This window comes from Apus apus, chromosome 18 (assembly GCF_020740795.1).
Source record: "Apus apus isolate bApuApu2 chromosome 18, bApuApu2.pri.cur, whole genome shotgun sequence".
NCBI classification, from domain to species: domain Eukaryota; kingdom Metazoa; phylum Chordata; class Aves; order Apodiformes; family Apodidae; genus Apus; species Apus apus.
In genome coordinates, this window is record NC_067299.1 from 3577357 (window position 1) to 3591588 (window position 14232).

Below are 14232 nucleotides of genomic sequence, written 5' to 3' on the forward strand. Positions count from 1 at the left end.
TTGTTGGTTTGGTTTGGTTTGGCTTTTTTTGGGGTTTCCCACGTGAGTGCTTGATCAAGGTCAATTTGATCAAGCCAGGCCATTCCTGGTTGATCACTTTGCCTCCTACAAACCATCACCTGTGTTTTCCGTGCTGGCCGGCCAGTTTTTCTTGACAGACTCGTCTCTCCTGCCCACCTGAGCAGGAGGTTGCAGGAAGGGCTCCATGACCCCCTTCCCCAGCACCTGGGCTCTGAAATGCCACTCAAAAAAGGAGGGGAAAAATGCAAAACCGGCGCAGTTACGCTGCCCTGTGCCACTTACCCTCCTTAGATAAGGAGCCCTGGGGAGGACTTTGCTCTCGTTCCCTGCGTTTCACAACCTGCAGGGCTGCAGTCGGTGCCAGTCCCGGTTCCACCCCCGGCTCGGCGGAGCTCCCGGGAGAGCCCCGGGGGTGTTTGGCAGCCTGTGGGGGGCAGCGCGGGCTGCAGAGGCGCTGGGATTAAGGAAGGAACATTCCTGACGGCGGGAACGCAGGTACCGGCGGTGCCCCCGGGGCTGCAGGCTCCCCTCCTTGCCCCCGCTCCGGCCTGTTGCTCCCTCCTCTCCTGCCACGCTCTCCCTTGCGCTCCCCCAGCTCCTCCCCAGGCTGGCGGGACGCTGCTCCGCTCCCGCAGCGCCCGGTTACCGGGGCTTCGGGCCCCGCTTTCCTCCCCGGGCCCCGCCCCGTGCCCGCCGCTTCCATTCCGCGGCTGCTGCGGGGGGAGCGGGAGGCGGAAGCGGCGGAGGCGAGCGGGGACCCCGGGAGGGCGGAGGGAGCCGGGGAGGGGGGTGGGCGCGGGGTTGGCCTCAGGCCGGCGGGTGTTTGGGGGATCCCCGGGGTTCCTCCCGCCCCGGCCCGGCTGCCCTTGGGGGGGGGCCCCGCGGCCTTGCTGGGAAGGGCGGCCCGTCCCTCGGCCTTCCTGCCCTCTGCCCCTCGGCCCTGCCTGCCCCCCTGCGCTCCGAGGCTGCCCCCCTGTGCTCCGGGGCTGCCCTGCGCTCCGGGTGCTCCTTTCCGTCCCGCCCTTCGGTCACCGACCGCAGCGCACAGGGCAGAGGGGGCGGGTGACAGGAGGGACCGATCCCGATGGGAAGAGTCCGCTTCCCTCAGCAGGACGGACGCCTTCCCCGCCCCCCCCATCCCTGAGCTGTGCTTCTCGGCTCTGTCCCGCAGCGCTGAGCAGCCATGGAGGGGATGCAGCAGGTCGTGGGCCGGGCCAGAGCCGCCTTCAGCTCGGGCCGGAGCCGCTCGCTGGAGTTCAGGATGCAGCAGCTGAAGGCCCTGGAGCGGATGGTGCAGGAGAAGGAGAAGGAGATCCAGGCAGCCCTGCAGGCGGATCTGCACAAGGTGTGGGTTGGCAGGGGGTTGCTCCCATCAGCCGTGGGGACAGCCCTGAGGGAAGCAGGGGAGCCAAGGGCTGCCTTTGGGGTGCCAGGTGGTTTTGGCTGGTGTCCCCTGTGTTCCTGGATGACTTTTCCCTCACTGAGGGTAGGACGTGTCAGGTTTTGGCTTCTTCCACAAACTGAGCCCCACGCTCCCAGACTGACCATCTTTTGCCAGGGATCCTTTGGGGCAGCACTGCCAGGAGCTGCCCTGGCACACACTTGGAGCCAGCACAATTTACCCTGCTTCCCCAGGCTGCCAGGGTGGGTGCAGGAGGTGGGTGTCTCTACTGTCCCCTCTCCAAATTGCCTGTCGTTGCAGTGTGGGCACAGCGCGTACAGCCAGGAGATCCTGGGCGTGCTGGGGGAGGTGGCCCTGGCCATGGACAAGCTGCCATCCTGGGCAGCCCCCCAGCCTGTGAAGAAGAACCTGCTGACGATGCGGGACGAGGCCTTCATCAACCCTGAGCCCCTGGGGGTGGTGCTGATCATCGGGGCCTGGAACTACCCCTTTGTCCTCGTCATGCAGCCTTTGGTGGGGGCCATCGCAGCAGGTGGGGACCCTCTGGAGCCCTTGTCCTTCATGGGGCTGTGGGGAGGGGGGAAGAGGTGTGTGAGGGCTCAGGGGCTGTGCTGGGATTGTCTTGCAGGCAATGCTGTGGTGGTGAAGCCATCGGAGGTGAGTGAGCACACGGCTCGGCTGGTGGCTGAGATCCTCCCCCAGTACCTCGACCCGGTGAGTGGGGCTCTGTGATTGTTTGAGGGAAGTGCTTATGCTTTCGAAGGGCTCCTGCAGGTTGGAGTCAGATTGTTTGCTCGCTCTCTCCAAAGCTGCTTAAGCAGGAGATACAGGAAATGTTGAGTTATTCTTACAGTACAAGAACATATTAAGTTATCCTTCCTATGCTTGCGTAACCTAATATGCCTGTGTACTATTGCTGCAACCTTACAGCCTTTTTGACATTCCTCACTGTGTAAAGAGGGACATATGTGCTTCTCTCTGCAATAACTGCTGTTTTGGATGCTGTGCTGGGAACACCCCAAGATAAACAGGAGTTTATGTTGGATGTTGGCTGTGCCTGGCTCTTCTGAGAATGGGGCACCATTTGCTCAGTTTCAACATGACTCAGCTCCAACCTAAGCCTCAGTTTCTTTTACTTCTCGTGGGACAACATGGCAAGTGAAAAGTCCAGTTCAGGGGAAGGAGCAGAGCTTATCTCTGTTATCACTCTCCTTTGTCCAGATGCTAATGTGGCTCACAAGTAATTCTGCCCCATGTGGAGCTGCTGCCTTGATACATGTGCTGTAAATGAAAGTAACTATCAGGCTTGTGTTTGGCCTCCAGGAGCTGTACCCCGTGGTCACTGGAGGAGTCCCCGAGACAACAGCACTGCTGACCCAGAGGTTTGATCACATCCTCTACACCGGCAACTCCACCGTGGGCAAAATCGTGATGGCAGCGGCCGCCAAGCACCTGACGCCCGTCACCCTGGAGCTGGGTGGGAAGAGCCCCTGCTACATCGACAAGGACTGTGACCTGGCTGTCGCCTGCAGGTCAGGCTGTTGAAGCCCTGGGTGGGCCACTGTCCCCAGAGTGACTCAGGTGTCACTCAGGCAGGACCAGCCAGGCTGTGGTGTTTGGAAGGGCCTGACTGTGAAGAATCCATCTCCCTTTCCCTCCTAGGAGGATAACGTGGGGGAAGTACATGAACTGTGGGCAAACCTGCATTGCCCCAGACTACATCCTCTGTGACCCATCCATCCAGAGCAAGGTGGTGGAGAACATCAAGGCGACTCTGCAGGTGAGCCAGGAGGTCCTTGTGCCGTGGGAGTTGTCCCCGTTACAGCCCAGGTCTGAGTTTCTGCAGCTGCAGCCTTGGAGCTGTGGCCGTTGCGACGGTGTGGTGAGGTGTTTGGTTCTGCTGTGCCCTTTGGCAGGAGTTCTATGGGGCAGATGTGAAGTCATCTCCAGATTACGAAAGGATCATCAACAAGCGCCACTTCCAAAGGATCGTGGGCCTGCTGGAAGGGCAGAAGATCGCTCACGGAGGGGAGGTTGATGAGGCCTCCTGCTTCATAGGTGCTTCTGGCAGCTGTTGTGGAGGGAGGTGGCAGTGGGTGCTTTGGGGCTGTGTTTGGGTGTGTGTTGCCCACACCTGGGCCGTGCCCAGGACAAGGTCCTGTGGGGGGCCATGTCTTCTGTCCTGCTCATGCCATCTCCTTTCCTCCTGTTTGCCTCAGCCCCAACTGTCCTCACCAACGTATCTCCAGAATCAAAGGTGATGGAGGAGGAAATCTTTGGGCCAGTCCTTCCCATTGTGCCTGTGAAGAGCGTGGAGGAAGCCATTGAGTTCATCAACCGTCGGGAGAAGCCCCTTGCCCTGTACGTCTTCTCCAACAACAAGCAGGTGTGTCTGGGCTCTGCTCCCCCATCTGCAGTTTGATGCCAAACGTGCCCAGTCCCCGGCACAGCTCCCTTGGGGAGCCCTCCCCATGGGGATGGCAGCCTTTGGCTCACGGGGGACCCTGAATGTCCCCAGAGCTGCTGGAGGCTCCAGTCTCCTGCTGAGGAGCTTTGTGTTTGCCTGACTTGGTGAAATAGAAGGAGTAAACGCTGAATTTTCCTCTTCAGTGCCACAAAGTCTTTAATGATTGTTACTTCTAATATATTGCTGGGGAGTTGGGCTCCCAAGTTTCCATCTTTTCTAATCCCTCTTCCGAGCTTTCCCAGTTTCCTTGAGTTAACATTGCATGCAAAGGTCTTGTCTGAATTGTCTGCCAGAGAACATGAACACTGTGGCCTCTTGGCTTGTAGCTGCCTTCCCTGTCCTGCTCCATTACATGGTCTGGTCTCCTCTGGACCTTTATGATGTTTTGTTTTCTTTTGCCAGTTAATCAAAAGAGTCATCTCGGAAACCTCCAGTGGGGGTTTTACTGGGAATGATGTCATCATGCATTTCTTCCTCTCAACCCTACCCTTTGGTGGTGTAGGTAAGTTACTGGAGCTCTTTAAGTGTTGGGACTTGATAATGCCTGATGTGATCCAGGGAACAGCAGCACTTGGTGTGTACCCAGGTACCCCTGGCCTGTTACAGCCTGTCTCTGTACAGCAGATCTCAATAATGCTAATAGATTCTGGAAGTACATTAGGAGAGGGGCCAAAAAGGGAAAACCTTTGTGTCTTCTCTGGGGAAGACTGAAGCATTTAGTGCAGACTGATGTGAAAGAAGCATTAAAAACATTAGCTGCAATCAGAGTGATTAGCAGTAATTGCAGGAAGGGCAGGAGAACGGGAGCAGGTCGTGGAACAGCCTCTTGGGAACTTTGCAGAAAGAGGGTTTGGGTCTTGGGTGTTGCAGTGCTCACAAACTGACTGAACCAGGAGTGTTCAGCTGCTGTGAAAAGCACACACTGCCCTGGGATGAAAAGGAGAGGTGTACCCTGCAGGGCTTCTCAGGAAACCCTCCTCACACAGCACTGGTTGGGTCTCACAGCCCTGGCACGGTGCTTTGAGAGGGAGCTAAATCCAGGGAAGACTTGGAGATGGCTCAAGGGCACAGGGAACAGCACACATAGAGACATAAGGAAGTACTGGAGAGCATGGAGTGAAAATGGGGTGGGGAAGAAGAGGGATGGAGTGCAGCTGGATATCTCAGAGACTGGGAAGTGCTGCGGAGAGGATCAGTTGTCCTCTCTGCAGGAATATAGAGAAGTTGTTTTTGAACGGCAGCGAGGCCGATGCAGGGTGGGTAACATGCACTGCATCTGGCAAGCAACTGAAGTCCTGTCCTGCTTCTTGCTCTGCTGGTGGCCTCGAGTGGCCAAAGGTTTGACTGGCTGAGGCTGTTGTGTGACCTGGGTGGGTTGTGTCCCTCAGGTAACAGCGGGATGGGCGCCTACCATGGCAAGCACAGCTTTGAGACCTTCTCCCACCGGCGCTCCTGCTTGATCAAGGACCTGAAGATGGAGGGTTCAAACAAACTCCGGTACCCACCGGGCAGCCAGAAGAAGGTGGATTGGGCCAAGTTCTTCCTCTTGAAGCGGTTTAACAAGGGCAAAATCGGACTGGTCATCCTGGCTGTGGTGGGGATTGTGGCAGCTGTGGTGGCAAAGGTGAGCTTTGGGTCTTTGCCATCTCTGTGAGTGCATGTGTGATACACCTGATCTCCTGCAAGGCCACTCTTTGCACCTGCAGCCCTTTCTTAGAGCCTGTTTCTTCTCTCTTGAGACTTATGGTCTCTGGCCTACCTGAAATTACCAAGATCTGCTTCTCGCTCTTGCCAGTATTACCTAGAATAGAAATGTCCTCAGGGAGATCTAGGCTGCTGTACTGTTTGTTGCCCTGCCTTGGTGGGTGGCAGCTGTCCGAGGCTCCCTCCAGAGGCAGAGTTTGGTACATTTTGGACAAGTCTTGGGAGTGGTTTCAGTTCCTGGGCTCTCCTGAGCGGCGTTGTGAGCTGCTCCACAGCCTGGCCCAGCCGGCCGCCGTTCTGTGCCGGGGGGCCCTGAGGAAGGGAGGTCGTGGGCTACAACGAGCTCTTGGTCCTCGCCCAGTTGCAGCCCCCATCCGCCCTTAGCTCAATTATTTCCGTTTCCTCCCTTGTTTCTGGCTGAGTGGTGCAGAAGGGTGGGATGTCCTCCCCTCTCTGTGGGTTGCAGATGCTTGCTGGTGCTGGCCAGAGGACTTGAGATGCCTCCTGAGGGTGGAGGAGTAAGATGTAAAACTCCAGGTGTTCCTGGAGCTGGTGGTTCTCTGTGGCTGGTGGACCAGGCAGTGCTGGCTGCTCCTTGCAGAGCTGGGCTGTGCCTCCTTCCCATTCCTGCCCTGGGGCTTTAGGGAACAGCCACGGAGGGGACAGGAGATGTCCCCTCCAGGGTGGGTCAGGGCTCTGCCCTTCAGCCTGTTGTTCTGTGTTGTTACTGCTGCGAGGAGATGTGCAGGAGCCCAGCAAGCTGTGGGAGATAACCTGCCATCACGGCTGGGTCCAGCAGGAGGTGTAAGAGCCAACAACTGGCACAGGCCTTGAAGCAGCAGCCAGGCCCTGTCCAGGTGAATGCATTCTCAGTGGAGACAGGGAACTCACGGCGTCTTGAAATCATTTGGGTTTTCTCAGAATCACCAGTCTGTGCTGAAGAGAAAAGCCCTCTTGATTGTGCTGGCTGTTCAGAGGCTGGGCTGGCGCAGTGTGTGGTAAGGAGGAACAGGTTTCAGAGCTCTGCTGTGGCTGTCGTGGTGAGGTAGGAGCCTTTTTCTTCTCCTCTCTGCAGACCTGGTTTGAGATCAGGCAAAGCTTTTTTAGAGTAGTGAGTGTGGGGCTTGGAGAAGGTTCCTCCTGGAGCCAGAGAGTGATGCTTTCCCTGGCAGTGCTCAGAGCTCAGCATGCAGGCGAGCCTGGGGAAGTTAGCTTGAGTGAAGGGGCTTTGCTTCAGGCTGCTCTGGAGAGGGAGCTGGGTTTGTGTCAGCAGATCCCTCACAGGACAACGGTGTGTTTTGCTTTCACAGATGGTTTACAACTGACCAGAGGAGAAGGCACCACATACAAGTCATACTCTGAGCTCTTGCTTTGCGACGGTTTCCTTAAGCTGAGAAGTCATTTATTTTCCTTTTTGCTGGGTTATTTCCGTGAGTTGTGGAGCACAGAGTAGCCTTAGAGAGGCACTAACAGAGGAGGCTCAGACTCCTGTCTACTAAAAGCCGTGCTGAAGCAGAGGGACCAGTGGGTACAAGCTCTCAAAGGAGGACTGCAGAGCAAGAAATACCAGGCCCTGCCTCCACCCCATGCCATGCAGAGAGCTGCTCCCAGAGACCTGCACACTGTGCCTTGCACCAAACCACTTGCTTTCCTTCAGCAACCCACAGGAGCAGAAGTTTCAGTTGCAATTCGCTTGACAGTGTTTTCCCTGCAGTTTTTGGGACAGTCTCTCTTCTGTTGTGCTCCCAACAGCCACCCTCTTGGTGACAAGTCTGAGACAGGCTGTGCTGGCTGGTGCATCTTAGCAGTGGTTAAACTTAGTGAGGTTCCCACTTGCTGTTTAATTGAGGTGAAATATTCATGGATCCCTATGAACAGAATTGTCCAGAGCTGGTCAGGAGATGCAGCCCTTTTTGGGGCTCTGGGTTTCACTGTGTGTCTGCAACAATTATTTGGCAGTTAGAAAATGACAAAGAGGAGACCTGCTCTGCCTGTGTTTGATGATAAGAGTATCTTATGCTCATACAAAAAAAAAAAAAAATAAAAAAAAAAAATCATCCAGGTCTCTTTAGAGAAGTGGGAATCACAAAATAACCAGTTGTGGGTTAGCCCAGGTGGGCCAAGCCCTACCCAGCCACTTGCTCACACCCCCACTGGGATCGGGAGGAAAGTCAGAAGGGAGAAGGTCAGAAAACTTGTAGGTTGAGATGAGGTTTAATAGGTAAAGCAAAACCTGGGTGGGCAGGTGGGCAAATGAAGGAATTCATTCTGAACTTCCCTTCAGCAGGCAGATGTTCTGCCATCCCCAGGAAAGCAGGGCTTCATCACCCCAAACAGCAGCTTGGGAAGACAGATGCCATAATTCCCAGTGTCCCCCATCCTTCCTCTTCTTTACCCCTCCAGCTTTGAGCACTGAGCACAATGTCATACAGCCTGGAATATCCCTTTGGGCAGTTGGGGTCAGCTCTCCCAGCCAAGTGCCTTCCCTGCTTCTGGCTGTCCCAGCCCAGCCACAGGTGGGGCTGTGAAGAACAGAGACCTTGGGGCTGTGCAAGGACAGTTCAGCAACAACTGAGACATGGGGGTGTTACCAGCACTGCTTTGGTCACAAATCCAAAACATGGCACCATCCTGCTATGAAGAAACTTGGCAATTATGATGAAAATTAACTTAATCCCAGCCAAAACCAGTACAAACCTGTTCCTGGTCAGATTCCTCTAAGGAAAAAGAAATTACTGGCAGAGTATGTACTCCTTTGTGTTCCAGCTTCTGGGTCTGCTATAATCTTGCACTGGGAGATAATATGGGGGACTTGTTCTAGCTTGGGGAGAGGGTGCTGGAGAAATTTAAGGTGAAAGGACCTTAGAAATATTAATGCTTAAATAAGCCGAATTAAAAAAATTATTATTAAATGCAATGACTCACTAGAGAGTAGAAAATAACATTTACTGTGCAATAGGTGGGATTTCTTCATGCCTGGTTGAAAGTCCCCATGCTAAGCCTTTTTAATGGTATATTTTGCAAGTACTAAATAAACACTGAGAATTGAAATAAAACAGCAAGTGTGGTAAGTCCCTGCCTTCCCCTGCAGATCCTCTGCTGCTCCCAGCCACGGCCACAGCTTGGCTGGATGTCACACATGGTGTGTCCCCCGTGCCACGGCCTCTGCTTGTGGGGACAGAGCCCCCCGAGTTGTAGCAGGGAGTGGTGAAGGAGCTGGACTGTTTCTCCTGTCTTGTCCTGTGCAAATCCATCCTCCCCATTGCCTCCCACCTGCAGGCACTGCCAGCCTGGAGTTTGTTCAGATCCAGGCTGGATGGAAGGGGCTGGATTCCCTGGTTCCCAGCGGCTGCTGCAGCCCATGGAAGCTTTCCCTGGCCCCGTGTGCCCAAGGTGGGCAAAGCCACCTGGTGTCTCATGATCCCACCCTGGGCAGCTGAGTCTCCACCTCGGCTTAACGGGGCAATCCAGGCCTTGTGTATTCCCAAGACAAGGATATGTCTGGGCAGAGGTTGCCTTGTGCCTGGGGAGAGCCCTGCCCCTGGGCCAGCTCCTCTCCTGGGAGGGAGGAGACATCACTGAGCCAGGGCAAGGAGAAGGCTGGAACCTGCTTGCACTCGCTGTGGGAGGCTGGTGGAGACAGAAGCTTCTCTGAAGGTAACTTTACTTTTTCCTTCATTTTTTGATGAGTCATCTGCTTTCTCAGCCAGGCCTGGGGCTGTGTCACTCAGCCATGGGCAGGGAAGGGCAGATTTTAGTGGTTGCAGGGGAGCCTCGGTGTCTCGTTGGGTTAGGCAGGGACTGCAGGCACATCTCTTGTCCTGACTGAAAAGTGCAAGACTGCTCCTGGGAAGCAGGATGAAACCTGCAATCTTTCCCCACGTTCCTGAGAAGCCACATGAGTGCTTTGCTGTTAGAGGGAAGATGGGTGCAGGCTGGCTCTGGGCACAGAGCTCCACTTCCAGCCCACTGCCCGCAGAGGCCACCGATGTCTGCATGTTTTGGCTCCTCAGGGGTATACTTGTGAGCAGAGGATGGGTTGGCTGGTGGGCTTAAGGGTGTCCCCAAGCTAGGAGAAAGCACCTGCAGAGCAGGATCTATCAGCCATTCCCAGAGATGTTGGGTTGCCACCAGAGGGGCCCTCCACTGGTGGCCTCTGTGCAGGTAGGAAGGAGCATTGGGAGAGTGTGAGCCCTGAAAAACCTCCACCCAAGGAGGAGAACATCTCCCAGCCTTGTTCCAGGTGGGGCATCTCTTGGTAGTGGTCCCAGATGGAGTGTTCCCAGTCTTGAGCAGCCCTCCATGGCCCATCCCTGAGCTGTGCCTCTCGGCTCTGTCCCGCAGCGCTGAGCAGCCATGGAGGGGATGCAGCAGGTCGTGGGCCGGGCCAGAGCCGCCTTCAGCTCGGGCCGGAGCCGCTCGCTGGAGTTCAGGATGCAGCAGCTGAAGGCCCTGGAGCGGATGGTGCAGGAGAAGGAGAAGGAGATCCAGGCAGCCCTGCAGGCGGATCTGCACAAGGTGTGGGCTGGCAGGGGGTTGCTCCCATCAGCTGTGGGGACAGCCCTGAGGGAAGCAGGGGGGCCAAGGGCTGCCTTTGGGGTGCCAGGTGGTTTTGGCTGGTGTCCCCTGTGTTCCTGGATGACTTTTCCCTCACTGAGGGCAGGAGGTGGGTGCCTTCACCATCCCCTCTGCAAGCTCCCTGTCGTTGCAGAGTAGGCTCTGTGCGTACAACCAAGAGATCCTGATCGTACTAATGGAGCTGACCATGGCCATGAACAAGCTGCTCTCATGGACAGCCCCTCAACCTCTGCAGAGGAGTGTGCTGACAATGTGGGACAAGACCTACCTCCACCCTGAGCCCCTGGGGGTGGTGCTGATCATGGGGGCCTGGAACTACCCCTTTCTCCTTGTCATGCAGCCTTTGGTGGGGGCCATCGCAGCAGGTGGGGACCCTCTGGAGCCCTCGTCCTTCATGGGGCTGTGGGGAGGGGGGAAGAGGTGTGTGAGGGCTCAGGGGCTGTGCTGGGATTGTCTTGCAGGCAATGCTGTGGTGGTGAAGCCATCAGAGGTGAGTGAGCACACGGCTCGGCTGGTGGCTGAGATCCTCCCCCAGTACCTCGACCCGGTGAGTGGAGCTCCACGTCGCTCCCCGTTTTTTTCTGCTGGGTTGGGGTAACCCTGATACCCTTGCTCTCTCCCCACCCCCCAGGAGCTGTACCCCGTGGTCACTGGAGGAGTCCCTGAGACAACAGCACTGCTGACCCAGAGGTTTGATCACATCCTCTACACCGGCAACTCCACTGTGGGCAAAATCGTGATGGCAGCGGCCGCCAAGCACCTGACGCCCGTCACCCTGGAGCTGGGTGGGAAGAGCCCCTGCTACATCGACAAGGACTGTGACCTGGCTGTCACCTGCAGGTCAGGCTGTTGAAGCCCTGGGTGGGCCACTGTCCCCAGAGTGACTCAGGTGTCACCCAGGCAGGACCAGCCAGGCTGTGGTGTTTGGAAGGGCCTGACTGTGAAGAATCCATCTCCCTTTCCCTCCTAGGAGGATAACGTGGGGGAAGTACATGAACTGTGGGCAAACCTGCATTGCCCCAGACTACATCCTCTGTGACCCGTCCATCCAGAGCAAGGTGGTGGAGAACATCAAGGCGACTCTGCAGGTGAGCCAGGAGGTCCTTGTGCCGTGGGAGTTGTCCCCGTTACAGCCCAGGTCTGAGTTTCTGCAGCTGCAGCCTTGGAGCTGTGGCCGTTGCGACGGTGTGGTGAGGTGTTTGGTTCTGCTGTGCCCTTTGGCAGGAGTTCTATGGGGCAGATGTGAAGTCATCTCCAGATTACGAAAGGATCATCAACAAGCGCCACTTCCAAAGGATCGTGGGCCTGCTGGAAGGGCAGAAGATCGCTCACGGAGGGGAGGTTGATGAGGCCTCCTGCTTCATAGGTGCTTCTGGCAGCTGTTGTGGAGGGAGGTGGCAGTGGGTGCTTTGGGGCTGTGTTTGGGTGTGTGTTGCCCCCACACCTGGGCCGTGCCCAGGACAAGGTCCTGTGGGGGGCCATGTCTTCTGTCCTGCTCATGCCATCTCCTTTCCTCCTGTTTGCCTCAGCCCCAACTGTCCTCACCAACGTATCTCCAGAATCAAAGGTGATGGAGGAGGAAATCTTTGGGCCAGTCCTTCCCATTGTGCCCGTGAAGAGCGTGGAGGAAGCCATTGAGTTCATCAACCGTCGGGAGAAGCCCCTTGCCCTGTACGTCTTCTCCAACAACAAGCAGGTGTGTCTGGGCTCTGCTCCCCCATCTGCAGTTTGATCCCAAATGTGCCCAGTCCCAGGCACAGCTCCCTTGGGGAGCCCTCCCCATGGGGATGGCAGCCTTTGGCTCACGGGGGACCCCGAATGTCCCCAGAGCTGCTGGAGGCCCCAGTCTCCCTCTGAAAGTGTCTGAGCTTGCCCAAATCCCCATGTGCCTCAGCTGGCCACAGCCCATGCTGGGGAGTGTTTGTTCTTTGAACATCTCTTGCTCCAGGCTCTGTTGTGCCAGGTCAGGGATTTAGGTGAGGGTTTGCCCTGACACAACAGCCCTGGGCAGCTGGGGTAGGAGGGCTGAGGAGCACCCCAGGCCCTGGCCCATGCACTGCCACCTCTGACCTGTCCACTGAGACGCAGCCTTTTCATTCCGTGGCTGTTCCAGCTGGGCAGATATTGTGTATAAGTAATGTCAACCTGACCTCTGTCAAGGGACAAGGCACTGCCTGTTCCCCCACAAAGGGGAATGCAACTGCCACCTTGACCCACCTGCTCTGGTAAATGCCATGTGTTGGTGGCTCCTCTTGATTTCCCTCTGTTCTGTGCCATCTCTCCTTCTGGGCAGCTGATCAGACAGGTGATATCGGAGACCTCCAGTGGCAGCGTGGTAGCCAACGACGTCTTTGTGCAGTTTCTGGTTCTGGGTCTGCCCTTTGGTGGTGTGGGTAAGTCCCCACGTCATCCCATACGCCTGGTTTCAGCCTCTCAGCAGCAGCCTCTGACCCAGCTGCCATTCTCCCCATTGGGCAATTCAAGAACATTCAGCTGCATTTTCCCTTAAGATTATTTTCACTGATGGGTCGTTGTAAAAAGGCTGTTTAGTGGTGGGAGCAGTTTTGGTGCCAGTGGGTGAAGGAAACCCTCTGGCACACCTGTCTGTAGCTCTGGTTCTCCTGTGTCAGGGTGTGGGATGAAGTTGCCTGTGTCCAGGTAGCTGGTTGAGCTTCCACGGTCACTATCAGACTCGTGGCTTTGTGACAGAGACAGCCTGGCTGTGGGTAGAGGGTTGAAGTCTTGGGTGTTTCTGATGGCAGGTTGCTGATGTCCCACTGCTTGAAATAATGGATCCCATTCCTCCTGTCCCTGACCCCTGTGTAAATTTTGTGGGAGAAGCAGGACTGGCCCTGGGGAGGAGAGGGCTGGTGCTGTTAGCTTTTCAAGGGTGTGTGTGGGCAGCCTGAGCACCAGCTCAAGGTGCTGAGCAGGTCCTCGCTTATTTCTGTGTTGTTAAAGTTGCTCTTTGCTTCTCTATCCGTGGGAGCAGAGCAGCTGCCCCAGGTGTGAGGAGCACCATGACCAAGCTTTTCCAGCATCCTGGGGGCTGCCAAGCAGAGTGCAAGAAATGCAGTTGTCCCCATGCAGGGTGTGACCTGGGTGGGTTGTGTCCCTCAGGTAACAGTGGGATGGGCACCTACCATGGCAAGCACAGCTTTGAGACCTTCTCCCACCACCGCCCCTGCTTGATCAAGGACCTGAAGATGGAGATTATGAACCAACTCCGGTACCCACCCCAAACCCAGAGGAAGGTGGATTGGGCCAAGTTCTTCCTCTTGAAGCCATTTAACAAGGGCCAACCAAGACTGGTCATCCTGTCCCTGCTGGGGATTGTGGTAGCAGTGGTGGCAAAGGAGATCTTAGGCTCTTGGCTGTCTGTGTGAGGGCATGTTCCCAGCTCTGTCCCCCAACTCCACCTGGTCTCAGCCTCCATCATCCCTTTGCCTCGGGCTCTACCTGTGGGACTCAGCCTTGTTTCTGGGCCTCTCTAGATGGTGTCCCCCCAATGAGAGGGGGTGGGACGCCCCTCTAATGCAGAGAAACCCCCAGCTGAAGGCTCCATCTCCTGCTGAAACACAGGAATCTGTTCCAACCTCAGCAGTGAGTGATGGAAGGAGGCAGCATCTGCCCTGGTTTGCAGACAGGAGCCCATCTACAAGCTCTTGGCAACAGGAGAAGTGATTTGTCATGAGGGTATCAAAATAAAGGCAGTTATGACTGAGCCTGTTGTCTATGCAGCATCTCCTGTGATCCCCGTGGGAACCCGTCCCATGCCAGCAACAAGCCCAACGCAGTGTGGGTGTGACTGGTGGGGACACTCTAGGTTGGTTGTCCCCAGCAGCCTGCCCAGAGGAGAGGGAAAGAGTCTCTGAAACCTGTGGCATCCCATCCCTGACCGGACCGAAGGGTGAAGTGCAGGGGAAACCCCCCTTAGCCACACTCTGCCCCAAGGACTTGAGGAGCATCAGGGACCACGGCACCACTGGTGCACGGGGCTGCTGGGGGCAAGAACAGGGACATTGCTGCCACCGGGGTCCCACATCTGGGGAAGTCCTTG

The 14232-nt window shown here is 56.4% G+C and overlaps 2 protein-coding genes across 5 annotated transcripts; both read left to right on the forward strand.

Annotated features, from left to right (window-relative positions):
• Nucleotides 1-418: 418 nt before the first annotated feature.
• Nucleotides 419-8650, forward strand: ALDH3A2 (aldehyde dehydrogenase 3 family member A2). Of its 4 annotated transcripts, none has more exons than XM_051635647.1 (12): nucleotides 419-516; nucleotides 1193-1366; nucleotides 1724-1955; nucleotides 2052-2137; nucleotides 2747-2955; nucleotides 3086-3203; nucleotides 3340-3481; nucleotides 3643-3809; nucleotides 4293-4392; nucleotides 5279-5514; nucleotides 6516-6639; nucleotides 6905-8650. In XM_051635647.1, exons 2-11 carry the CDS (start codon nucleotides 1205-1207, stop codon nucleotides 6594-6596), a joined length of 1533 nt encoding a protein of 510 aa, XP_051491607.1. In that variant the 5' UTR covers nucleotides 419-516; nucleotides 1193-1204; the 3' UTR covers nucleotides 6597-6639; nucleotides 6905-8650. The 4 variants fall into 4 exon arrangements, with proteins under 4 accessions (XP_051491607.1, XP_051491609.1, XP_051491610.1 ...); XM_051635649.1 differs by having other exon boundaries at nucleotides 6516-6592; XM_051635648.1 differs by lacking the exon at nucleotides 419-516 and adding an exon at nucleotides 744-767.
• LOC127392112 (aldehyde dehydrogenase family 3 member A2-like) lies at nucleotides 419-13896 on the forward strand. The gene is made up of 10 exons (XM_051635651.1): nucleotides 419-516; nucleotides 9939-10112; nucleotides 10306-10537; nucleotides 10634-10719; nucleotides 10804-11012; nucleotides 11143-11260; nucleotides 11397-11538; nucleotides 11702-11868; nucleotides 12466-12565; nucleotides 13293-13896. The coding sequence occupies exons 2-10, from the start codon at nucleotides 9951-9953 to the stop codon at nucleotides 13556-13558; spliced, it is 1482 nt and encodes a 493-aa protein (XP_051491611.1). The 5' UTR covers nucleotides 419-516; nucleotides 9939-9950; the 3' UTR covers nucleotides 13559-13896.
• The last annotated feature ends 336 nt before the right edge of the window (nucleotides 13897-14232 follow it).

Bases quoted from the DNA above. Each gene is read 5' to 3' on its own strand.
- ALDH3A2 (XM_051635647.1), top strand. From the start codon at position 1,205: ATGGAGGGGATGCAGCAGGTCGTGGGCCGGGCCAGAGCCGCCTTCAGC. The intron at 3,204-3,339 runs GTGAGCCAGGAG...GCCCTTTGGCAG, and splicing joins ACATCAAGGCGACTCTGCAG to GAGTTCTATGGGGCAGATGT. The intron at 5,515-6,515 runs GTGAGCTTTGGG...GGGTTTTCTCAG, and splicing joins TGGCAGCTGTGGTGGCAAAG to AATCACCAGTCTGTGCTGAA.
- LOC127392112 (XM_051635651.1), top strand. From the start codon at position 9,951: ATGGAGGGGATGCAGCAGGTCGTGGGCCGGGCCAGAGCCGCCTTCAGC. The intron at 10,113-10,305 runs GTGTGGGCTGGC...CTGTCGTTGCAG, and splicing joins TGCAGGCGGATCTGCACAAG to AGTAGGCTCTGTGCGTACAA. The intron at 10,720-10,803 runs GTGAGTGGAGCT...CCCACCCCCCAG, and splicing joins TCCCCCAGTACCTCGACCCG to GAGCTGTACCCCGTGGTCAC.